At 39.0% G+C, this 27,033-nt stretch overlaps 1 protein-coding gene across 37 annotated transcripts in view; it reads right to left on the bottom strand.

Moving 5' to 3' along the window:
- Window positions 1-27,033, bottom strand: part of LOC148844881 (protein FAR1-RELATED SEQUENCE 5-like) — a 68,290-nt gene that overhangs the window by 23,816 nt on the left and 17,441 nt on the right. For 33 of the 37 annotated variants that reach the window (XM_088955437.1, XM_088955439.1, XM_088955438.1 and 30 more), the window contains exons 2-4: window positions 15,491-17,794; window positions 14,529-14,884; window positions 6,891-6,959 (exon numbers count right to left, since the gene is read on the bottom strand). In XM_088955437.1, coding sequence (XP_088811563.1) covers window positions 15,783-17,794 — 2,012 coding nt within the window. In that variant the 3' untranslated portion in view covers window positions 6,891-6,959; window positions 14,529-14,884; window positions 15,491-15,782. The other 4 variants (XM_088955475.1, XM_088955472.1, XM_088955471.1 and 1 more) reach the window with 4 other exon arrangements.

Here is a 27,033-nt window from a genome sequence, read left to right as displayed (position 1 = left end):
TTTAAATTTCTTGCTGATCTTAATCCAAAATATGATATTGTATGGCAACATATCCTTTCCAGGGACAGTGTTACTCTCTCTCAGGCATATGCCTTTGTATCAGAGGAATAAAGTAGGAGGAATGTGGTGATGAAGAATTCTGGTTTTGAACAATCAGCCATGGTCAGTATTGTGAAACCTAAATAGAGTGGAGACTGGGGTGGCAGTGAAATCATGAATGAATATAATAATGATTTGATTTGTGATTACTATAAGAAGCCTAAATACACAAGAGATACCTACTGAAAGCTCCATCCTCATCTTGTGCATAATAGACTTAAAAACAAGAAGGGAAATGTTAACATGGCAGTCACTGGTGACATACTTGGCCCCCCTACTACAGCTTCGTTGGAGTCTGTTGTAGCTATTGCAGTGAGGGCTGAACTCGAGAGATATGGGTAGTTCCTAAATCAGCGAGATACAGTCAGCCCTAATCCAGTAACAAGTGGACATCTAGGTACGGGTGGTTCTAGTGGAGCACATTCTACTTCCTTTGCTCATACAGTTAGTTCACATGCCACTACAAATTATGTTTTCACTACAAGTAAAGAGGGACCTCCTTGGATTATAGATTCTGGAGACTCATAACACATGACCCATGGTTCCACTATTTTTTCTTCTTACCAACTCTGTTCTGGTAGAGACAGAGTCTTCACATCCGATGGATCTCATATTCCTATTGCTGGGAAGGGGTCTACCAAGACTACTGCTTCCATTTCCCTACCCTCTGTCCTTCATGTTCCTAGATTGAGTACTAACTTGTTATCGATTAGTAGTTTGACTAAGAGCTTGAATTGCTCAATGATTCTTTTCTCATAGTCATTGTGTTTTACAGGATCTAGATTCAAAGATGACAATTGGGAGTGGTCATAAAGTAAATGAAATGTACCTCCTGGATGCGCTTCCTCATCATCGGGGTCATCATGTTAGTAGGGATATTGAGTCAGTCTGTGAGTCAAATTATGCTTTGGCATAATAGGTCATTTGTCTTTTTCTTCTTTGTGTTTCTTATTTTCAAAGCTATTTAAGTCTGTTACTTTGTCCAGTTTAAAGTGTGAAGGTTGTTAGGTTGGAAAACATTGTAGACGTTCCTTTAAAACTAGTAATAAAAGGTGTTCATCTGCCTTTGATGTTATTCATTCTGATGTGTAGGGACCATACCATGTTCCTTCTATGGGTGGCTATCGATATTTTCTTTTATTTGTAGATGCTTTTCTCGGTATTCTTGGATTTACTTAATGAGATCTCATGATAAGGTACTATCCTTGGTTCGGCAATTTCATCAGATGGCACTAACACAATTTGGGGTACGAGTGAAGGTGTTCAAATCAAACAATGCTAGGGAATATTTTGAAAAGAACCTTGCTTCATATCTGTTAGAGTGTGGAGTTATCCATCAGAGCAGTTGTTTTTACAGTCCAAAACAGAATAGTGTTGCAGAGAGGAAGAACAAACACATTGTTGAGATTGCAAGAAGCATGATGATCACATCTACTGTTCTAATTCAGTTTTGGGGTGATGCGGTTCTCATAGCAATCTCCCGGATTAATAGGGTGCCCTCTCGTATACTTGGATTCTGCACCCCATTCAGCCTCCTTTTTCCTGAGGGGGAGATGTTCCACATTCCTCTCAGGTTGTTTGGGTGTGTTTGCTTTACACATGTTCTTGGTCATCACCGATCGAAGCTTGATCCAAAGGCAACGAAGTGTGTTTTTCTTGGATATGCAGAAAATCATAAAGGGTATTGATGCTATGATCCAGTCTCTAGGAGTTGGTATGTTACTTGGATGTCACCTTTTCTGAGTCAACATCCTTTTTTCTCAAAGGATCATTCTCAAGGAGAGTATTTTGGAGAAGTGAATGAGCAGTCTATTCCTCTTCTAGTTCCAGTTCCTGTGCCCACTCCTGTGTTTGATCATCCTATGTCACCTATCTTACCACCTCCCTTACATCCCGCTTCTCAATGTTACTCACGATAGCGACTCCACAGGGAGGTTGATCCCACTGCAGAAGAACTCACATCACTTCCTACCGATTCCTTGGAGACTCCAAATTCAGCTGACATGGATTCAAGTATTCCTCTTGATCCCTCTAATGTTTCAGTTCCTATTGATTCTACTAGTCCCATTACAGATGACTTGGAGCTTCCTATTGCACTTAGAAAAAGGAAAGAGAAAGTATACTACTCATTGTATTTCACAGTATCTATCCTACAGTGGACTCTCTCCTTCCTACCGTGCTTTCCTTTCTTCTCTTGACTCTATGTCTATACCCAAAGGTGTCAATGAGGTTCTCTCCAAATCTAAGTGGAAGACAACTATACAAGATGAGATGAAAGGCTTAATTAAGAAATAGAAATGGTAAATTGTGGATCTACTAGAGGGAAGGAGACTGTTGGATGCATATGTTTTATGCAGTTAAATACAAGGCAGATGAAAGTATAGAAAGGTATAAGGCCAAACTGGTTGCAAAATGGTACACCCAAACCTATGGCATTGATTACTTAAAGACCTTTGCACCAATTACAAAGATGACTTATGTTCGGATCCTTCTCTCTCTTGCTACAACATACTCTTGGCCCCTATTTCAACTTGATGTGAAAAATGTTTTTTTGAATGGAGATTTGCAAGAAGAAGTGTATATGGATCTTACTACTAATTTCTACAGTGATGCCGAAAAGGGGAAGGTATGCAAACTAAAAAAGTCACTTTATGGTTTAAAACAATCTCTCAGAGCATGGTTTGACAGGTTCAGGAAAGCCTTAATTGCATTTGGCTACACTCAGACTCAATCAGACCATACTTTGTTTGTGAAGCGGAACGGGTCCTTGGTGTCAACCCTAATTGTTTGTGTGGATGATATTTTTGTCACAGGAAATGACCTAAGTGAATTGATAGTTTTAAGAAGAATTCTTGATAGTAAATCTGATTGAAGGTCACAACAAGAGAAGAAAAGATAGGAGAAGAGGAGAGAAAAGAAGAGAAGAGAAGAAGGAAGAAGTGTTGAGGCAATGGAACAGTGTTGGCGGCGCCAACTTCATTATAATATATAGGGCGAAAAAAATAAGAAGGGAAATGACCCTTGTGCCCCTACTAAGTGATAGTACAATAATAGATTAAAATAAAAAAGGCTTTAATCAACCAAGCTGACCCTAACAAACCTAACAAACATAAAATCAATTATTTTAACACTTTCAACGCTCCCCCTCAAGTTGGAGCATAGATGTCAATCTTGCCCAATTTGTCACACAAATCATTATGTCGCACATGATGAAGGCCTTTGGTGAAGATGCTTGCAAGTTGTTCTTCTGATCTGACATATGGGGTGTACACTTCTCCACTTACAAATTTCTCTCTAATAAAATATTTGTCCACTTCAATGTGTTTCGTCCTATCATGGAGAACTAAATTAGCTGCAATGTTGATAGCAACCTTATTGTCGCAATAGAGTGACATAGAATTGCTAACTGTAAAACCCATTTCTCTTAACAAATTTCTTATTCACATGATTTCAGACCAGTACGAAGTAGCAGTCCCAGCCTACTACTTTTCTCAGTAGGTCTACAAGCAATAATCACAAGGGGAGATCCTTACACACAAGGCATCAAGCCAGCAAGTAGAGAAAACAGGTCATACATGACCTACAGTAGCCTTTCACATGTACAGGATCACACAATCCAAAACAAGTAGAGGAAAAACCTCACAAGGGTGTGCCAACATTCAGTGGTTCAGGTCCATTCGTTTTCCTCTTGGTACATGACCAAGGGAAGAGAAGAAAAGAAAAGAAAAAAAATGGGGCGGTACCAGTTGCAGGTCTAATTCGAACAACCCTGATGTACTCCTCTGTTCCGCCCAGATTCAACAGCTTGGAGAAGACACTTGACCACCCAGATTCAATGGCCACGCTCCGATACCATCTTGACAGTAAATCTGATTGAAGGTTACAACAAGAGAAGAGAAGAGAGGAGAAGAGGAGAAAAGAGAAGAGAAGAAGGAAGTAAGAAGAAGGGTTGAGGCAATGGAATAGTGTTGGCGGCGCCAACTTCATTATAATATATAGGGCAAAAAAAATAAGGGAAATGACCCTTGTGCCCTACTAAGTAATAGTACAGTAATAGATTAAAATAAAAAAAGGCTTTAATCATCCAAATAGACCCTAACAAACCTAACAAACATAAAATCAATTATTTTAACACTTTCAACAGAATCTACACAGAGAATTTGAAATTAAGGATCTTGGGGAGTTGATGTACTTCTTGGACATTGAGGTTGCAAGATCAAAACATGAAACTTTTATTTCTCAGAGGAAGTATGTTCTGGACCTTTTACAAGAAACAATGAAGCTTGGAACAAAGACTACTAGTACTCCTATTGATTAGAATCACAGAATTAATGCATCAGAAGGTGAGCTGGTAAAGTACATTGGGAGATATCAGAGACTTGTGGAGCGACTGCTATATTTATGTATGATAAGACCAGATATCTCCTATGTAGTGAGTGTGGTGAGTCAATACATGCATGCCCCACAAGTCTAGCATTGGAAAGCTATTGATGGGATTCTTACTTATCTGAAATGACACCCAGGCAGAGGCATACTATTTGATGACTATGGACAATTGAAGCTAAAGGCTTATACAAATGTTGATTGGGCAGGATGCCTTAATGACAAAAGATCTACATTAGGAGTCTGCACTCTTGCTGGGAGTAATCTAGTCTCGTGGAAAAGTAAGAAACGGACAGTTATAGCAAAATCAAGTACATAAACTGAATATAGAGCCATGGCACATGAAGTTTCAATATTCTCTGGATCCGCTCCTTGTTAGGAAAGATTGGTGTTGAGGTAGAAAAACCTATGATGTTGTACTGTGATAGTTAGGCAACAATTAACATTGCCCACAATCCAATTCAACGTGACAGGACAAAGCACATTGAAGTGGATAGACATTTCATAAGAGAATAGATGACTTCAGGGGAAATTTGTCTTCCATGCATTGCTTATGATTTGTAACTTGTTGATGTTCTCACAAAACGTGTTGTAAGGAACAAGCTAGAGCATGATCTACACAAGTTTGGAATGTGTGACATTTCCTCCCAACTTGAAGGGGGGTATTGAATTGGGCCGATTTCAAATTAATTGGACTTAGTCTTTTTTTTTATTATTTTTAAGTTGTTAAGTTAGGAAGTTATTGAGCTTTAGGCCCATTAGTTTATGTTTTTAAGTTGACTGTTCAACTACTTAAAATAGTTACCCTACTAAGAGCATTCTTGTAATCTTTTGTTATTTTAGTTTAAATGTATAATTCAAAGAGAGATTGGCGGCCAAATCTATTCAATTCTAGCGACATCTCCCTCTCTTTTCTTCTCCTCTCTTCCTCTCTACTGTTGAAACCTTTCAACTACTACTTTTCTTCACAAGGCATTCATCTAAAACTATTATCAGCAACTTCTACTCTTAATGCTGGAACCCAGTACCTGACCTTCTGTTGGAGTCAATAAAAAAGGAGAAAGAATACATTGTTCCTTCTTCATAGTTTTTAATTATTCAACAGACACGGGAAACCATTCCCTTGCCTCAGTAGATGATTACATCTCACAAGCCCATCAATTCTTCAGGCTACGTTTGAACATAATTTTATTTGTTTGTTTGGTACTATCAACTATTTTTTATCCATATGAAAGCATCGATCCAGACCCAACTAACCTTGTCCAAAACATCAGAAAAGGATGGTATGAAGCCCAATACATACATTGCGGACACAACAGCAGCCAATGCCCCAAGTTCCAACATTGGCAGAAACTATAAGGCTTGATGCACGCACCAAATTGCTCAATTCCAAAGAGCATGAAGGTATGCTGAATAGTGGGTATGAGGGTGTTCTTGAAATTGAGAAGAAACTCGCTAATTCAGTTGGTTGTAGTGCCACCTCGGGCCAAGTTGACAACTGGGTGTATGAAGAGGCAAACTCCGAAAGTCAGCATTCATTCAAGATGAGGGATGCTCAACACAACAGGCTCATGAACACAAATTTAAACTCGTTCAGTAAACTGGTAAAGATTTTCTGGGAAGCAAATTGACTTGGGCATCGATTTACTTTAGCCATGCATGACTTTTCTCTGCATTTATGACTTGGAAGATGATTTGCTTGTAGTCATAAAACTTTAAGCACCATCATGCAGTGTTGTGGTCATTTTCATCAAGACCACTTTCAACAGTCTAGACATTAGTCAAGACAAACCAACCACATCACCATTTCTTCCCTCTATCTCCATTGCTACAAACTCCACTAGAATAATTGAATTGACAGAATAGTTCAACAATTCATTGATGAAAGCTGATTTATCAGATTTGCACCAGTACATTGTACTTTACCATCAAATTAAAGGCTGCCAAATCAACAGCTGGGTCATTCAGAATAAACATTATATTGTGTACCAGTTGCAGTGTTGAAGCCATTTGAATGTAGTTTTTGACATGAATAAACATCACATTGTATAAACAGAACAGAATGATGAAAAATGATTCATGTAACGGATCACATATAGTTTGGATGGGGCTTGCATGATTATGATGATTGTGTATCAGTTGTAAATGCATCAACATATATATACCATAAGGATTTAAAAATTGGTGAACAAACAATAAATTCATCAAGTGAAATTAATGGACCCCAAGGATGTGAAGAAAGAACTACACATGGTTAGAGAGTTTATGGTTGAATTATATTGATTTTCCATCTCCTACCCTGCTACCCAATTCAGACAAGTCACTGCAAGTGAACCACTAAGACAAATAACAGATTTTCTTAATTAAACATCCCAAATTCACGCATCACCATTGATACTGCAACTTACAAATTGGTAACATGGAGCATTCGGATGAACTGGTTCCAAAAATATGCCAGTAATCCTATTTTTGTAGCCCTGAGATGTGTAAACCCAGATATTAGATCTCTTAATAACTAATCAAATAAACCTCAAATTTGCAATACAAAAAAGTAGAAGGGAATTTCCAAAAAATAAGAGATCATGATAAAGGAAGGGTGGTGAATCATGTGGCAGGGGTTGAAAGGGGTATTTGTGGTGGCTTTTGCTGGGTAAGGTATTACTCAAGTTGGTTGAGATGGTTTTCTTTTTGGCACCTTTGGAAGTGTGATCAGTTGAACTGATCTATTCTCTTCTGTTGGCGATTGTATTGGAAACCTTGACAGGATAGGCTATTCCTTTGGGGTTCTTTACTCGGTGTGAATCATGTATAAGGATGTAGGTTGACAGAATGACATTGTTTTCACTGTTGCGCTATTGATCTTTGCACTTATTCTTGGCGGAAAATAGGGATCACTAAATTACTTGTATACTTTCTATTTTAACAAAATTTCCTTAATTGTCAAGGAGATATGTAAATGATCAGAGCAAACATAGCTCTTGTCTTTTTTCTTTTTCAACGAGTAACAAAACAGATTATATTGAATAAAAAAAAACAAACAGGTTACATTAAAATCAAATCACCTTGAGGAAAGTTAGCCTTGGCAAACCATCTCAAAAAATACATCTGACCACTTGACCACGGTACAATTGCACCCAATATCCCTTCTTTAGTCAAACCATGCATCAGCCCAAAATCTGCTGATGGTCTCCATCACACTCTCACCCTTATCCCTTCCATTAGTCTTTTTATTTCTCTCAAGACATATGTATTTCCATGGAACCTTCTTGTTGTCATTCATCCACCATACTATTACTTGTGAATCACCTACCGCTTCCAACTTGTCACCCTTGGTTTTCAGAGCATTCCAACCAACCATGGTTTCATAGAATGTGTTATGGGATTTTGCACCTAGGTAACGGACAGTATAAGCAGAATATAATAGCTCAATGAAGCAACTTGGTGACAAAACCTTGGAAACATGGGTGGAGGTTTCATTGCCTTTTTAATGAATATGGGCTTTGGCATTTAGAGTCCAATGTTTCATATTGCAACTTTCAGGGATGAGGCACTGGTGTTCCACCTTAAAAACAGCAATCATATGAACATAAGGAAAACCTAATTCCTCGAACTTTAGACATGAACACTTTGCTTCAATGCTCGAACAATCAAATAAAACGTTCCATCTAGATACTGGATTATCCCATTTGCAAACAAAATGTATACGTTGGTGGTCATTTATGCGCTCTCTACTATCCACAACAAAGTTTGTTTCCTCATTTGCAATCATACAAAATTTCTCAAATGAAGCTTTCGTGTACACAGAACCCATTTGCTCCTTGTATAACTTCAACTGTTCGCCTATAACAGCCTTTTTAATCCTTGAATGAAAGTTTGACTAAACCTCCTGTTGCCGGCTGTTCACAATAACAATTTCAAAATTCCAAAAGAATTCCGTTAAGTTATTTCTACTAGTTAAATAACACTTTACATAGGCATTCTCACTTTTGCAACGTTGGGTTGTCCTCACACCAGCAAAAAAATGACCATGTAGATAAGCTTCTGCCCATTGGTCTCTTTTTCTATAAAGGTCATTGAGCCATTGTTGGAGACCTAGGTTATATGTATTAATCATTTTATTCCAAGCTTCCTCAAACTGCTCTGGGGCACCTTCCATGTGCATACAATTGTTAAAATCACCGATTATATTTGCACAATGATTCACCCCTTGCTTAGCCAAAGCATCCACCATCCCATTTGCTCACCTCCTCACCCATTGTATCCCCAAATTCATATTCCTGGTTAGCCATGTAAATCAAAATTATATTTGCACAATGACTCACCCTTTGCTTAACCAAAGCATCCACCATTCAATTTGCTGATCTCCACACCCATTGTCTCAAATTCATATTCCTGGTTAGCCATGTGAATTTTTTCATTTCACTTCTTTAACCATTCTACCATCACTTTTGAATCCCCTTCAATCACCACATTTGTCAAGTTTAGCTCACTAACGATCTGCACCCCTTGAATTGCAACAAGCAGTTCCACTTTGAGGGAGTCACCATACTCGCAGTGCCAAAAAAGAGTGCTACCTCTCAAAACCCCTCCTATTCTAGAAGGGCTTGGATTACCTTGGTTACTCCCATCAAAGTTCAATTCAACAAAACCTTCAATTGGTGGTACCCAAACAAGCTCCACCCTATCATTTCTATTAGAGCTTTTAGCAATTGCTTCCCAATTCCTCCAAATATCATCAAAATAAAACTGGGAAAACATCTCCAAAGTCTTGATCCAGTGGATCACACAAATCCTAATCTCTTCCTTGCCTCTCCCCTTCTCTGAGAAAATTCTTGCATTCCTCTCTTCCCAGATGGTCCAAATCAGGGTTGCTCTAACATATCTCCACATTATCCTTCCTCTCTTCTTTGGCCAAGTAAACAAAGAAGGATCAAATAACATATTAACCTCCGCTGGTAAAGGTCACCTGCACCAAAACAAAGAAAAAAAACAAAGCCACATATCTACAACCAAAGGGCAAGAAATCAGTAAACGAAGGCAACTCTCATTACTAGGTTTGCATAAGACACACCAATTAGGGAAGAGACAAGAATTAGGTTTTCTCTTTTGTAGCATCCCCATAGTATTTATCTTCTGTGAACTACTTCCCAATAGAAGGCTCTTACTTTGGGTGGAATGGGTCTACACCAAAACTCTTTAAAGGGAAATGAAGAAACTAAGGAATCAGAAAAGGTCTTGAACAAACCCTTAGGGTGGGGGGTCCAAATATGCTTATCAGGTTTACTGGGGTCCAAGCAAACATTTCGAAGAAGTTGTAGGAGATCCACACAAGCCAAAAGTTCATTATCCCTAAGAACTCTGCCGAAACCAAAGTTCCAACTAATACCCACAGGATGTATTGGAGAAACAATGAATCTAGACACACACTCATTTTTGTACAATGAAACCGAGTATAAGGGAAGAGCTCCTTTAGTGGACAAGAGCCAACCCAAGTATCCTCCTAGAATTTAATAGAAACCCTAGAGCAAACATCATACCTGACAAAATGAAGAAAGTGAGGCAGAACGCTATGAATAGCTTTCCAAGGCAAGGCTAGAGTAGCTCTGTTAGATACACCTGCATCCCAACCTTCCATGTATGCTGACTATTACTTCATGCCACAATCTATCCCTTTCCATCGGCCACCTCCAAAGCCATTTCCCTAGTAAAGTCTATTCTTTTTATCCATACTTCCAATACCCAAACCTCCCTCTTGAAGATTCCTACACACAACCTCCCATTTAACCAGGTGATCCTTCCATCACCCGGATCCCACAAAAAATCCCTCTTAACCTTCTCAATTTTCTTGGCTTCCTTTTGAGGGATTCTAAAAACTAACAGAAATAGATTGCCAAATTAGCAAGCATGGATTTAATCAAAGTAATCCTTCCTCCTAAAGATACATAATTTCTCTTCCAAGCTGCCAATTTCTTTGCACATCTCTCCACTATGGGGTTCTAGAATATACTCTCCTTAGGGTTTTCTCCTAGAGGAAGTCCTAATGAATCTATTTCATTATTCATCAAAAAAAATTGTTAGTCAATATAGAGGAACTTCTTTTTGTACTCCTTTCTTTGCTACTAGATGACAATGTATTGAAACAAAAAAAAAAAAAAAAAAATAGCTAACTAATGTAGAGGAACTTCTTTTTTGTACTCGTTTTTTTTCTTAAGTACTATGTGACAATGTATTGAAACCACAAAATTTGGCTAACTTGGTGAGATGTTGAGTGAAATTAACTCATGACTCAATGTAATAACATTTTGTTACAATAAAAAGTTCAATAAGGTGTAGAACCCCTATTTGCAGAGATTTTTTTATGAGATACTTTGCAGAGAAATTTGAAGAACAAGCCTTTGATTTGCACATAAAGAAAAAGATTTCTTGCTCATTCTTCTATCATCATCTTCTTTATTTCTTGTATACTACTCTTTGCATTGGTATCAGGTTTGAAGAATTAAAGGGCATTGTTGAAAATTGAAATTGGAATGTATTGTGTTCTTATGCTTTTCCCCTTTTGTTGTTTCTCTATCCACCCTCTTTAATTTGATTTAGAAAAATTGATGCTTCACTCAATTTAGTTATTTACTTGGCCAACCATTGATCTGTTAAGTCATTTACCTGGTTAGGGTCAACACTTCCTGATAAACTTGATCTGAACAGGGACATCCTTGATTTGATCGTTGAGATTTGAAACACTTATGTGGTATCTCCCTTATGATAATTTCAGGAATCTTTTGGGGGAGAAACCAAAATATAGTGAACAACTTTTTTTGCATCAGTAAAAAATAGAGAACAATTGAAGGAGTAAAGTTTTGTGCCAGAGAGATATCAAATAAAAGAAAATTTGCTTCTGTGAAATACTTGCAGGCACTTATTGGATATTGGGAATTGATCCCCATTTTGACTCAACAGTCAACAAGAAAAAACTCTCCCATTTTGACTTCCATTTTTCTAACTACACCATAGTGAAATTTAATATTTACTAATGACTCTTCATTTGGCTAGCTATATTTAATAATTAATAACAACTACAAAACAAAGAACTTGGCACACATTGTAGATAGAGGGTACAAGGATATTGGATTCGTTCTCTCTAATCAAGCAAATTAAATTAAAAGAGCAATAAAGGAAGTAGCTTTGGGTCTAAGCAGCAATTGACCCATTACTGGTATTGATAACGCTTGCAAAAACAGCAGTTGGAAGAAGATAAGAACAACAGAACTATTGACAGTAGGTCTTGTGAAGGCATTTTCCCCCTTCTGCTCTGTGAAAGGTCAAGACAGAATCAGATGAATTTCCAACTGATGAAGTATAATCTTCATCCTTTCATGTGCTAATTTTAAGCATCACGCTTGTAACTTGGCTGGTTAGAAAAAGCGTTAACAATAACCATGTGGATATATTCTTTCCTATCAAAAGCAAAAATAAAAAAGCAAGAACCATGTGGATAAAACGTATGGATCATGTCCCAAATATGATTGTCATGTGCCAAAATTTTGATGATTCATTTTAAAATTGCCACATGTGTCTTGAACCATGCTACATCATCACACAAAAAGTTTTTATCCATGTGGACAAACACAGAAAACATGTGTTAATTAAAGTTTCCATGTGGGAACATCTATAACGCATGTTGTTTTTAAATTGCCACATTTGCCCTGAACCATGTCGCATCATCATATAAATAGAAAACATTTTCATGTATAAATGGAAAAAAATAAAAAATACTTGTAAATCATCATAAATTTTATCACAAAATAAACACTGGTGGCTAGCTAAGAAAATAAACTTTCTTTTTTTCCTACCATCTTTTCTCAGCCATATTTTGTCAGCAATCAAACAGAGCAAAAGTGTTAGACAGTGTATGCCCTTAGCTCCAATTAGAATGATGTACATTATGACACTTAACGTAAATGAATAAAATACACATTTGATTCATGCTATCATAGTGTGTTTCTGTGTAATACCCTTAAACTGGACACATATGAGACTCGTGTTAGTTTAGAATCTTCACATCCATTGGATAGATCTAGGGAGATTTATCCTGCCAAGATTGACACTGATGTGCCGCCAAGTTGGTTGGGGTGGCTTGTCTCAGCTGCCAGGGTGAGACCCGAGGTACATGCAGTGTGGGTTTTCTTGAAACCCTAAACCGGACCAAAATTCCAATATTGCCTTAAACCTTGGAGATAGATAGAAAAACAGGAATGTTACACCTGACCCCTAGACTCGATTATGATACTACACTATGTGTCGGATTGGGTTGTCTTTAATATGCCAATCAGTGAGATCCTTAGAGGGGGTCAAAACCTAGGTATGTTGGGACTGTTCGAAAATTCATCTGAGTGGGTGATCATAGTGATAGGATCAGCCCCTTTGTCGGACAAAGTGAATGATCGGGGATGCACTCTCTCTGATGGAAACCAAAACTGTCGGCAGTTGATTTCAACCGTTAAAATTTGTTTTGCAAAATATATTTATATAGAGATATACATATATATATATATATATATATATATGTATATATATATATATATATATATATATATATATTATGGTTTCAAAATGTTTGCAAAGGTTTTAATTCTTGGGATCCATGTGAGTAAAGAGTGCAGCATTGTACCTTGTAGTCGAGGGAGAGGTCTTCTCTTGTCGAGCAGTGTTTGATCATTATGGGCTCAGAGGTTAAGTATAAATCATTGAGGGTAATACCTGATGAGCTAATCTTGCATCTGCCCACAGTTCTTGGGTTTTTATAAGGTGGCTTGACCTAAGAACCATTTAGTGTAAATGTTGGGCCCATTAAAAGCCCATGGTGGACTCAGGGGTTCACTGTCTCCTATAGTGAATTCGGCCAGGCCTTGTAACAGAGGCTGGTCTGAACCCATGTGGTTGATGTGTAGATCAATGTTTGGGTCCCATGCCATACAAGGATATCCAACTAGGCAGCAGTTTGGAGGGTAAGTAAGCAGATAGACTTAATGGGCCTAAAGCCCAATTCGAACTGCTTAATGAGATTAATTAAAAAGGAGCGGTTCTAGAATTTAGATCAGCAGATAGGATAAGGGATTGTCTCTATCCACTCAGAGAGTCCAGATCCAAATAGAGATTTGGATCAGGAAACTCCTAATTAGATTAGGAGGGCTGATCTTTATCTATAGATAAGGGATTATCCTTATCTCTTAAAGAGAGTTCAGATCCAAATACAAGATTTGGATTAGGAAACTCCTAATGGGATTAGGAGAACCTCTCTTTTAAGGCTATAAATAGGAGAGTTGGGCGAATCCTCCGAAAACAACAGAAACCAATCTAAATGTTGAATTCAGAGAGAGACAACACAGTTAGACTGCATTGTCTCCCTCTCTCCTGCTCTTGCTGCCATACCAGTTTGATCTCCACCTGTGGGAGCGATCAAGAAGTGCTCTTGATATTACCTTTTGGTAGAAAAGGGAATCAGAAGTCGTGCTCACTAGCCCTCCATCAGATTCTTGCTGAAGAGCCATCCTGTTGATTCTGCTTCATCCTGCACCGTGTCATCTTCGGTGGAAGCAGTCTTTGGATCTTTCCTTGGGCATAAACACCTTCATTGGAAGTTATTGTTACTTCGTATCAGGTATAACCCTCCACTCCCTTTTGGTTTCAGATCTGGTCTGATTTAGGTTCAAAATTAATCCTTGAAAACGCAGTTTTCTAAAATAGGGAATGTGATAACCACGTGGGAGAGAAATTTTTGAAATTTCCCCCAACCCTCCTGCATGGTTCGGCCATCCATATGATGGATCTCTCATCCCTTCAAAAAGAACGGGGAGATCCCTAATCACATTCGTTTTGGAGATCAAACAAGACAATAATACAAATAAAAGAGGAATAAGGACACAAAAAGAAAAGAATAAGGAAGCCTAACAATAAAAATAGCTATGAAGAACAGTCCAAAAAGGTCCAGATTTATAGAAAGAAAAGAGAAATAAGGATACCACAAAACATAGAGGAAGAGATATTTTTACCTCCAAAGTAAAGATGGCAACAAAATAATGGTTTTATATATTCTCACTGTCTTTACCAATCAGATAACAATAGATCCAGTCTTGCTTCTGACGAGATATGAAACCTCAAAACTTCAAAAAAAGGGTCAGTGCCTGTATAACACCAACAGATATCATCAGATCTAACATTGTCAATGATAATGGAGTTCTGTTAAGGATTGTGAAAGCCATCAGTCGCTCAGATTTCAGTTGATGTCACAGGATCTTATCTTTTCTTTGTTAGAATCTTGACCTCAGAGGTTGCCAACAGCAGATTGCTTAGATTGGAACTAGCTGTTGTTGTCCCAAGATATGCTAGTTATCCGATTCTTGTGGCCCTGAAATGTGTAAAGCCAGATATAAAATCTCTTAACAACTATTTTAACTAACATCAGTTTTGCAATACACAAAAAAAAAAATGTATGTCCAATAAAATAAGAGGTCATGGCCCAGGAGGATGAGGAATCATGAGGCAGAGGATGAGAGAGGTAATTGTGGTGGCTTTTTGTTGGGTAAGGTAGTACTGAAGTTGGTTGAGCTGGTTTTCTTTTTGGTGCCTTTTCTAGTATGATCAATTGAATTGATCTAACCACTTATGCTCTGCTGAGGATTGTATTGAAAACCTTACTTGGGAAGGGCCATTCCTTACAGGGTTGCTAGTATGGTGTGTATCATAACAATGACCCTTGTTCATTGTTATGATTCAACTCTTTGCCCTTGTTTTGGCTGCAAATAGGGATCAGTGAATTACTTCTATACTTTCTTCTAATTTTAACCAAGTTTTCTCTACTGTCAAATAGAAATGGGCATGATCAAAATAAAAATAGCTCGTCTTTCTTTCTTTTATTTTGAGGAGTAACAAAAGAAATTCTACTGAATATTCAGTAAAGGCAGATTACATAAAGATGAAATCCCCTAGAGGAAAGTTAGCCTCTGCAAATCACCTGAAAAAAAAAACACAAGATATGACTGCTTTAAACCACTTGACCCCGGTACAATTGCTCCCTTAATGCCTCTTCTTTTGCCAAAGCAGCCGCCAGCCCAAAAAATGCTCATGGTATCCATCACACTTTCACTCTTATCTCTTCTATTACTCTCTCTCAAGACATATGTATTTCCATGGGGCCTTCTTGTTTCCATTCATCCATCTTACTACAACTTGGGAATCCCCGTCAACTTCCAACTTGTTACCCTTGATTTCCACTAGGTGGGTATGGGTAATGAACCAAAGCTTCCTCATTTATTTATGTTTCTAGCACCCGGCTGACCTCCAAAAATGTTTTGAAATCTTGTTCCTCTATCAACATCCACTCCTTCCAAGAATATTTTCAGAGCATTCAAACCAACCATGGCCTCGGAGAATGTGGTATGGGATTTTGCACCTAGGTAACAGACAGCATAAGCAGAATTTAATAGCTCAATAAAGCGACCTGTTGATGCAACCTTGGAAACAAGGGTCGAGGCAATATTCTCCTCTTGATGAATACTGTCTTTCACATTTAGAGTCCAACGTTTCATAATGCAACTTTCAGGGATGAGGCGAAGGTGTTCCACCTTAAACACAGCAATCATATGAACACAAGGAAATCCTAATTCCTCAAACTTTAGACATGAGCACTTTGCTTCGATGCTTGAAGAATCAAATAACACCCTCCATCTGGATTCCGGAATATCCCATTTGCAAACAAAATGTATACGTTGGTGGTCATTTATGCACTCTGTACTATCCACAACAAAGTTTGTTTCCTCATCTGCAATCATACAAAATTTCTCAAATGAAGCTTTTGTGTACACAGAACTCATTTGCTCCTTGTATATCTTCAACTGTTCACCTATAACAGGCTTTTTCATCTTTGATTGAAAATCTGCCTCCACCTCCCGCTGTCGGTTGTTCATTATAGAAATTTCAAAATTTCGAAAGAACTCTGTTAAGTTCTTTCTACTAGTTAAATAACACTTCACATAGGCATTCTCACTTTCATGCCGTTGGGTTGTCCTCACACCAGCAAAAAAATGACCACGTAGATAAGCTTCTGCCCACTGGTCTCTTTTCCTATAAAGGTCACTGAGCCATTGTTGGTCACCTAGATTGTATCTATTAATTGTTTTCTTCCAAGCCTCCTCAAACTGCTCGGGGGTACCTTCCATATTCATACAGCTGTTAAAATCACCAATTAAATTTGCACAGTGACTCACTACATTCCCACTGATATGACAAGAACATAGCCGATGCCGGGCATCTGGCAAAAGATTCTTGATGGTTTTTCGCAATGCCTTATCACAATCAGTGACAACAGAAATCGGTTTTCGTTCATTCATTGCCTTCAAGAATGTATTCAACATCCACATATAAGTGCCCTTAGTCTCATCTGCTAGTAAGGCAGCAGCAAATATAACCGTTTGATGGTGGTTGTTCATACCAAAAAAGACGATAAGAGATTTCCTATAGACATTAGTCCGATATGTAGAATCAAAAATCAGCACATCACCAAAGCAATAGTAATCAAAACGAGCCTTTGAATCCATCCATAATAAGTTTTGAAGGTAACCACGTTCATCAACTGTGTGGCTGTAAAAATAACCAGGGTCCTTTAAAGCTTTTGATTCCAAATATAGTAATGCACTGTCAGCATCCTCAATGCTAATGGAATCTCTTCGATCAGTGTGATTATGATTCTCCCCTGCATTCCTCAGAGTAGCTACTTGAGCCTCATCACCATCTGTTACCTTTCCATGCAAACGTAAGTGCATAGAGCTAGGAGATGGGGCAAGATCATGACTATGATCTCTAACAAAACATGTAACCACATATTTCCGTGTCTTACGGTCTAATTTCACCTGAAATGATGCATTGCAATTAAACCTAGTCAACTTCTTAGGTGCTCTTATCCTGTTCTCTTTGAAACGTCTTCGTTCACCTTGGGCTGAACAAACAAACTTTTGGGAAACATGACATCCCTTGTAAACACACTTGTCAGATTTCCTCACACAAAAACCAATCTCACGTGCATAGTCGTAATAGAATTTGGTTGCATGATGAACCGTATCAAATTGCATATTCCATATCTCTGCATCAGTCAATTCCCAAAGTGGCTTCTGATTATTAAATTTAAATGATGGATCATTGGCTTCAACCATTTCATTAGCCTGTACACTTTGAGATGAAGAACCTTCACTAGCTCCCCTAAGGTTTTCGGCATTCAACTCATCATTGAGATTAACACATACTTGCTTGCCTTGATCCATACCTAACACAATAAAATACAAGACATAAGATTCATACTCATCTGCACATATCATGCAATAAAATAAGATTAATGCAATGAAAATAATAATAAGTGTAAACATTTGGGTAGTGCAAATAACTACATGCATACGCTACAATATTTGTTGTCTGGAATAATGTATAGTCTATAAGATCACATATATGAAACAATATAGGAATTTTAATTACCAATACATAGAACTTGTAAAAATCAAGTATAACTGTCATACGGGATGCAAGATTATTAGTTTTAAAACCACTTAAATTTCTAGCGCTTACAGATCTAAATCTTACATCTGTAACAATTAAAATATAATTTCATCACTGAAAGTCGGAATCAAATTGCAACACTTATGAAGCAAAGAAATGCTTACAATTCCAACTTTGGATACAACAACCAAATAAATAAAAATAGCATGTTATTTAAGGAGAGAATTGCAGGTAGACTACCTAAAATCACTTTTTTTTGGAAAAGAGATAAAGTATCATTTCATTAAAACAGAATAAAACCCAAATACAACCAGCAGCTGTACAATGGGAGAGTATAAAGCAAATTAGACCACTGTCCCATTTGATATTACCTAAAATCACATAGTTGAACCATACCAAATCAATCTGCTCCAGCTTGTTGTAGGGCTAGTGAGGGATGATGATAAAAGATTATAATTGAAGCAAAGAATAGCTGGCATTAATCTACTAATCTTAGACTTGTAAATTCTCATTTGTGACTGATAAAATTTTGTAAGTTGTCAATTACAAAAACATTTAACCAAATATATCAAACTCTGCCTTGAAAAGGAACTAAATATAATATATGCTGCACTTGCCTCCTCGGATGCAGAATGCCTTTAATTACTAGATACTAATTGAAAATTTTGACAATTTGATACTTCTACTCAAACCTGCATGTAAAAGGAAAAGCATGTAAAGTCACACATACTTGTAAATTTGAGCATCAATTTGGTGAACTGCCAGATTTTTTGGGATTGGTTAATCTATAGTACCAAATCAATTGAATTTAGATGCTCAACAATTCTTTTGGACCATATTGTAACTTTGTTGACTATTAAATGTCTGATAATTGACTTGTGATATTCGTCAAAATTACATCATCGGATCATCCACAACCACAGGTGGTTGTTTTCTATGGTGATATTAATGAACAAGGACGTTTCTTTGGCCTATGCAATTTGCATAAGCTAGAAATGTGTTATAGTGTAGAAGAACACTTCTTCAGCCTATGTGTGAAACTGTGAATACATAGAGATTATTCATAAAGGAAGCTTACACAGGATATAATAATGGATATCATGAAGGCTATGGGGCTGTTTTATAACAACTGAAATAGCTGAACTGAAAATCTTAACGCCTTTTTCTTTTAGTGAATAAGATTTTAAGGAGGTTGGGGGCTCCTTAATGGCTGAAGTTGAACTCAGGTAGGTTAATATACCCAAATATTTTGTTATTTGAATATTTTATCCACTAAAAGACAAAGCAATAAGTCATTCAGTGCAGAAACATTAGCCATTATCAAATGAACCACAAATCCCTTTCAACAACTGTGGCATAAAGCTGTGTTTGTTTGCAATGAAAATCTGAATTGGAAATTATCAAAAAAATGCAAATCTGAATTGGAAACAAATTTTGCACCTGGTTCTGTTCTGTATCCATCTGTTTGTGACCATGAGTTGCACTTTTACCTCATGCAAAATTTGCACTTTTTTGTCGCATTTGCATCCATTATCAGTGCAAATTTTGCATCTTAAAAACCGATGAAAAATTTACACCACTTCCTCCTACCTTAATTTTCTCTCATATAGAGTGGGGGCTGGGGACCACATCAACTTGCTTCCTAACTTACTTCTCCAAATGAATAACCTTCCTCCCACCTCATTTCTCTTTCATATAAATTGCAGACCAAATCATTTTACTTCCTATTTTACTTTTTTGGACTTTTTTTCACATGGGCCTACACAATGAGGGTAGCCCATAACCCCCCCCCCCCAACCCTGGTGATAGAAAAATTTGATCCTAAGTCTGCACTACAACAAGCCAGAGACTTCATGCAAAAGCAAACCAGGATTTACACAGTCAATTTGCACTCCTACACTTTTTTTAGATGATTAACTAAATATTTTATTAATGAATCAGAAAATTACAAACATTACAAGCATTACAAGCATCCCAAAGATAGAGTAGGAGTTACTACCTTATCACTACATCAGTATACATGTTATAAGCAAGCCTAATACAGCTGATTTCTGGTTTGCCCTTGTTTAGATAGCTAGAGTGTCGGCCAACCCGTCTTCTGTTCTCAGCGCCATTATATCTTTAATCTTATAATCCTTGTCAGCCAATTTATTTGTTTCATTTCATTTTGTAACTCCATACTGCTTTCTCCCTGTTTTCCAACCAGCCAATGACACTCCTTCCACTATCAAGTTGTTTATATTCAATTCCTTGGCCCAGTGCAGTCCTCGGAGTACAGCAAGGAATTCAGCCCTCATGGAGTCCCCTTTACCAAGAGGTCCTGAGAACAAAGCAATGATATATCCTTTTTTATCTAAAGACACATCCCATACCCGATGGTCCTGGATTTCCATACTGCTTCCATCGAAGTTTAACTTGATAAAACCCTCATCAGGTGGTGTCCATTATTTATGGACTTTAATTTTCCTCGAAGAATAAGCAACCACCTCTCCCCATCTCCTCCAAAAACAATCTTAAGCATAAGAAGAAAACAACTGTAAAGACTTTACCCAATGAAGCATTCTAGCTATCATGCATTCCACCACTGCCTCCAGGCTCCTTTCCTTTTCATTGAAAATTCTTGCCTCTCTCTCTCTCTCTCTCTCTCTCTCTCTATAACTTTAATTTACTAATTAAAAGTACATAAGAAGCAGCCCAAAAGGAATGCTGAACCCTACAAAATAGGCACCCATGACAATGCTGTCCAAAAGAAGTCAGCCATAGTTTAGACTTCTTTAGCTAAACCATCGACCAAGGCATTGGCTGACCTTCTAACCCAATTAAAATTTACATAAATTTCCCTTGTCAGCTACCAAGTTTCTCTTACAGCTTATCTATATGTTCATACCCCCAAGCCTCCTTCCTGCATCCATCCTATTACAAATCTTGAGTCCCTTTCTACTTCAATCCAATGGAGGCCCAATTGTTTAGACAATCTCAACCCATGTAGGAGGGTCAACACCTCAGCTCTTAGTGATTCTCCTATGCTAGTTGGCCCCAAGAATTGGGCTAATAGTCTTCCATCTCCATCTCTTAGAACCCCCCTACCCTTTAAGGCCTTGGATTGCCAAGTGAACTCCCATCAAAATTCAGCTTAATTCTTTGAAGTGTAGAAGGTGCCCAACTGTCCTGAACTACAAGTTTATATCTTAAAGAAGCTTCTATTGCATTATATCCCCCGGATATATCACCAACTGAGAACTCTTTAAGTAAATCTGTAAATTTCACCCAATGTGCTACCTTGATGGTAATGCTGTCAATCGGTTCCTCCTTTAACTTTTCTTTCCCTTGAAAGATCTTGTCGTTTCTTTCTTCCCGAACCACCCACAAAGGTGCTGCGCTTGTTTCTCTTCAAAGAGTTCTTCCCCTTTTCTTCGGTTGTCTAAAAAAGATTGCATCAAAAAGGCATGCCGCACTAGGAGGAATTCATCTACAACCAAAGAAAGAAAAAAGCCACTCCCAAATACTAGACACAAAAGAGCAGGAAATTAGTAGGTGTTCAGTTGTCTCACCAATCACCGCAATCATGGCATAGGACACAAACATGAGGAAAAAGGCACCAATTTGGCCTTCTTTTTAAAAAATGCACCTCCAGAAAGATCAGGTAGGAGGGGTACTGGTCGTCCCTTTTTGTGAAGGGTGGGAGAGCGAGACACTTTGGACAGGAAAGGTAGAAGGTCCTTCACAGAAGCGGTTAAGAAGAATACTTGGACGTCTGAAGGCGAGGCAGAAGTGCGGGTTGGGAAAGATGATTTTGTCGTTGTGGCTGGAGATTGTGAAAAGGAAAGAAGAGTAGATTTCCTTAAGGCATGCCTAGTTGGTGCAGGAAACTAACCCAATCTTTGCTCGAGCTAAAGAACTGGGGTCAGAGAAAATGTGGGGTAAGAGGTGGTTTGAGACTTCAGTGGCTGTCATATTCTAGAATCTTGTTTATTTTTGCAAGTCCTGAAGAAGCTAGGAGAGTTTGGCTCTTTGGGAGTAGAAACATCGAAGGAGAGCTCCTTCATCTGGTCCCTTGGTATACGACAAGCTTGCAGTAGAAAGAATAAGAGCGGAAACGGACAACTCTAGTCATGCGAAAGAATCAGCTGACTGGATACGCATTAAAGTAAGGTGGAAGGGAAATCCACCAACCGCGGTGTAGATTGTGGATGGAGAGGAGGTGCTGACAGTGACACTGTGGCTGGAGTTCCTACCTGTGAAAAAAAAGAGGCCAATGGCTTGCGCAGAGACTATTGTCGCTAACCAAAGTTGGATCTGGAAAGCTTTGGCTGGGCAGGATGTACCAGAGGAGATAAGGAGGAAGTTAAAAGGCAAGGAAATTGCGACGAATGGGGATGACGGGGAGTTGATCGGAAGTGGGGAGGTAGACGAACAAGAGGAAGAGTTCCTGTCTCCTGGGAATCTTCGCAAGGGATTTTCTTCCCTTGATGTGGCATGCATCGAATGACCCTCTCCTGTGGATCTCTTGGGAAAATCAAATGGGACTGCTCTGGTGGGGCACGTGAGCCACTTGGAGATAACCAAGTGAAGCGGGATGTTCAAATTTTAAATGAAGAAAGGCTCATTGAAGAGGTAGTAGCCCAATGTTTTGAGAGGCTAGCCCAAGTGGGGGCAAGCAGGGAAAAGAAGGGGCGTGAGCAAGACCTTGTTGGGTCAAGGAGTAACCAGCTATAAGAGGTGAGGCGGCGAAGGTAGTTTTCGTCTAAGGGCCTGAAACTGACTCAATTTTTCCAAGTGTAGGGGAGACAGTGGCCCCCAAAGACGAGTCGAACCTGATATCAGCCTCTGATCCAAAACCGAGCCAAGTTGGTTCTGAGGATTCAGACCCAAGAGGTCCGCCCCTCATTCTGTTACCGCAAAGTTCCACTCCAGTGCGTGACAGTCCATGAAGTTTCTTGCCAGCTTTCTCGCAAAGAAGAGGAGGGAAACTATTTGCTGCAACGTTGGCAAAGGGAGGTGGTGCTACTATAGGTGGAGGAGAGGAGCAGGAGGAATCTAGGGTCTCAGTAGGAGAATTTAGTGAGATGACGATCCACGAATTAGGAGCAGTGCCGGAGACGGCTATGTTGGTTCATGAAGAGGATAGAGAGGATTCAGAGGTTTCAACAAAGGTACTAGACTACAGTCCTATTGCAGTGTTACCAGCAAGCGATTGGCCCACTCTAGGGGAGACGTCAGCCAATCCGCAAAGGGAGAGATAGTCATCAAGTGAGGGGGTTTCTATGGGGGAAGGAGGGAATTTGATTCAAGAACCTTCCACTTGGGTGTTATCCAAGTTCATGGAGTTTGGTGCATTCCTGGGGGTGTCTTTTAAGGGCATGAAGGAGCTGATGAAGTCGTATCTTGTAGAGGTGGAGAGAAGAGTGCGCGAAGAAAAAGGGAAGAAAGGGAGGAGGACAGAAAGGGAGCTATTCAGATTGCCATGGGGTCTTAACGAAGTTGTTGGGGGTGTAGCGAGGGGCGGAAAGGAGGGTTTAAGGGGTAAGGCTTAAGGGGAGGGCGAGGATGGGAATGGACTAAAAGCTGAACCACTGTAGTCGAAGTAGCAGAAAAGAGGAGAAGAAGAAGAGATGCTGGAATGTCGAACTGTACTTGTAGTCGACCATGCCTTTATTTATATATAAGTGAAGTACAAAGTACAAGAAATTACTGGGATGCCCCTGATTAGTGATGGGACACCTAGAAGACTTAAGACATAAACAAGATTAGGCCCATTACCAAAGGCCCAGTTACAAGATAAGTTTAACATAAGAATGGGCTAATAGGAATTCTTATCAGCCGAACACACTCAAGCCTTCTAACATATCATTCTAACACTCCCCCTCAAGCTAAACATGGATATCAATCATGTTTAGCTTGCCAAGTATGTCCTTGAACTTTGTAGTTGCCAGCCCTTTTGTTAATACATCTGCAATATGCATTTCTGATGGAGTATAAGGCACACAGAGTTCCCCTGAAACAATTCTCTCTCTTACAAAGTGTCGATCAATTTCAATATGTTTTGTCCTGTCATGTTGTACTGGATTATTGGCAATGTTAATAACAACTTTATTATCACAATACAACTTGAGAGGACCTTCAGTCTTGATACCAAGCTCATTAAGGAGAGTTCTGAGCCATAAGAGTTCAGCAACCCCGTGTGTCATAGCTCGGTATTCTGCTTCTGCACTTGATCTAGCCACAACATTCTGCTTCTTACTGCGCCATGTGACTAGGTTTCCTCCCAAGAATGTACAGTAACCCGAGGTTGACTTTGGTGAGTGCATGAATTGACTGACAACATGCACTGCATAGGCAATGTCTGGCTGAGTGAGAGATAGGTATATCAGTTTTCCTACCAATTTTTGGTACCTTTCCTTATCACAGAATTCCTCACCCATTGATTCTTGTAATCCATGGTTCGGTTCTATTGGTGTGTTTGCTGACCTGCACCCCATCATGCATGTTTCTTCTAGGAGATCTAGCACATATTTTCGTTGATATATGTAGATTCCTTCTCTTGATCTAGCAACTTCAATGCCGAGGAAATATCTCAGATTTCCCAGGTCCTTGATCTCAAATTCTGAAGCTAAGAACTCCTTCAGCCTCTTCATCTCTTTCACATCATTTCCAGTAATCACCATATCATCCACATAAACAATGAGAGTTGTAAGTTTTTCATCCTGTCTCCTTGTAAACAATGTATGATCCGCACTGCTCTAAGTGTACCCCACTTTCTTCATGGCCGTACAAAGTCTCTCAAACCATGCCCGGGGAGATTGCTTCAAGCCATACAAAGCTTTCCTTAGTTTACACACCTTCTTTCCAACATTATATCCAGGTGGGGGTTCCATGAATACCTCTTCATGTAGATCACCATTAAGGAAAGCATTCTTCACATCCAGCTGATGAAGTTCCCAAGAGAATTTTGCAACTAATGACAGTAAAACCCTGATGTTTGCTACCGGGGCAAAGGATTCCTTGTAGTCAATTCCTTCCTTTTGTGTAAATCCCTTTGCCACAAGTCTGGCCTTGTATCTTTCAATTGACCCATCTTCTCTGTGCTTTACTATGAATACCCACTTGCACCCAACAGTGCATTTCCCTTCTAGCAGGTCCACCAATTCCCACGTTCTTACTTTCATTAGGGCTTTCATCTCTTCATTCATGGCTTCTTTCCATCTTGGATCAGATACCGCCTCTGAATATCTGGAAGGGACACATACAGAGGAAAGAGCAGACACAAAGGAATGATAGGCATGCGATAAATGTGAGTAAGAGACATAATCAGCTATGGAATGCCGAGTGGGGCAAGAACGAATAGGCTTACGGAGAGCAATGGGAAGATCCAAATCTGAATTGAGAGAATCAGAATTACCTTGGATTGCAAAGACAGATTGATCTGAGTCTAACTGGTTGCAATCATGAGGTTGAGGGCCCTTCTTCCTTCTATTGTATGTATCTCTTTCTCTTGCCTGCTGGAATCATCAGGAGCATCAGTTAAAGCTGGAGATGTAACTGGCACAGCGGAAGTCTCACTAGGTCAACCCGGAATGTTACAGCTAGGAGTAGTGGAAGGTGATGAAAGGGGAACAAAAAAAAGGGAGAATGAGAATCCTCTTCCATCCCACTAGTCTCACCCTGAAGAGGATTCTGAGAAGATTGGAAATAGGGTTGAGAATCAAAAAAGACTACATCTCTAGTGACATTTTTTTCTTGGAGACAGGATCATAACACTTATACCCCTTTTGCATAGGAGAGTAACCCAAAAAAATTCCCTTTGTAGCCTTAGGATCCAGCTTGGTTTTCTTTGGATCCTTCACATGTATGAAGCATGTACATCCAAAAACCCGTGGGGGAAGAGGAAATTCTGGAAGAATGGGACACAACACAGAGAAAGGGGTCTTCATACCCAGTACCTTAGATGGCATCCGATTTATCAGGTATGAAGCAGTGAGGACAGCTTGAGACCAATTTTTCTTGGGCACATTGTGCTGGAAAAGTAGAGCTCGAGCTATCTCCATTAGGTGCCTGTTCTTGCGCTCAGCAACTCCATTTTGCTGAGGGGTGTAAGGACATGATGATTGATGTAACATGCCTTCGTCTTCCATGAATGAGTTCAAGGATCTTTCAACCATCTTGCAAAACATCATAGTTATCCGTGGAACTTCTTCACGTCCTTTTAACAGATAAATCCAAATGCACCGAGAATAATGGTCAATAAAACTGATAAAATAACGGAAGCCATCAATGGAGACAATGAGTGAAGGACCCTAAACATCAGAATGGACTAAATCAAAAGGGGCTTGAATTTCATTACTAGAAATGGGATACATTGATCTGCATTGTTTTGACATTTGACACACATCACAAACTAAACTTTGACTCGGAATGCCCTTACATAAATCGGGAAACAACATTGCTAAAGAAGAAAAAGACAAATGACCTAGCCTAGCATGCCACAAGTGCAGCCTAGCTCTTGACTCCACACTTTCTGGACTAGTAGTAGTAGAAGATTGCAGTGCTGAACTGACATCTGCATCAAAATAGTAGAGGCCCTCATACTCATGACCATTCTCAATCGTTCTCCTCGTCAATATGTCCTAGAAAACACAATGAGAGGGAAAAAAAGTTATACTGCAGTTCAAATTTCTTGTAAGCTTTGAAACAGACAACAAATTTGATGTAAGACTAGGAACATGTAAGACTAATTTAAGAGAGAGATCCTTGCTTAGGTCAACCACTCCCTTTCCCAAGATGGTGGAGAGGGACCCATCAGCTACTCTCATCTTATCCTGGCCAGACAATAAATGATATGAGGAGAATAATGAGGACATATGTGTCATATGGTCAGTGGCTCCTGAGTCAATCACCCAAGAGCTAGAATTAATGGAACTAGTTGCACTAAATGCAGAGGTTGTACCTGATTTGGCAAGAGAGGTGGAAGTTAAAGGATTGTTCTTCAGACAGGCAAATGCCTGGTTGAGAACC

Source organism: Nelumbo lutea, chromosome 7 (genome assembly GCF_056320005.1).
Source record: "Nelumbo lutea isolate HS-2025 chromosome 7, American lotus-T2T, whole genome shotgun sequence".
In the NCBI taxonomy this organism is placed as follows: Eukaryota; Viridiplantae; Streptophyta; class Magnoliopsida; order Proteales; family Nelumbonaceae; genus Nelumbo; species Nelumbo lutea.
This window is presented reverse-complemented; position numbering and strand designations above follow the sequence as displayed.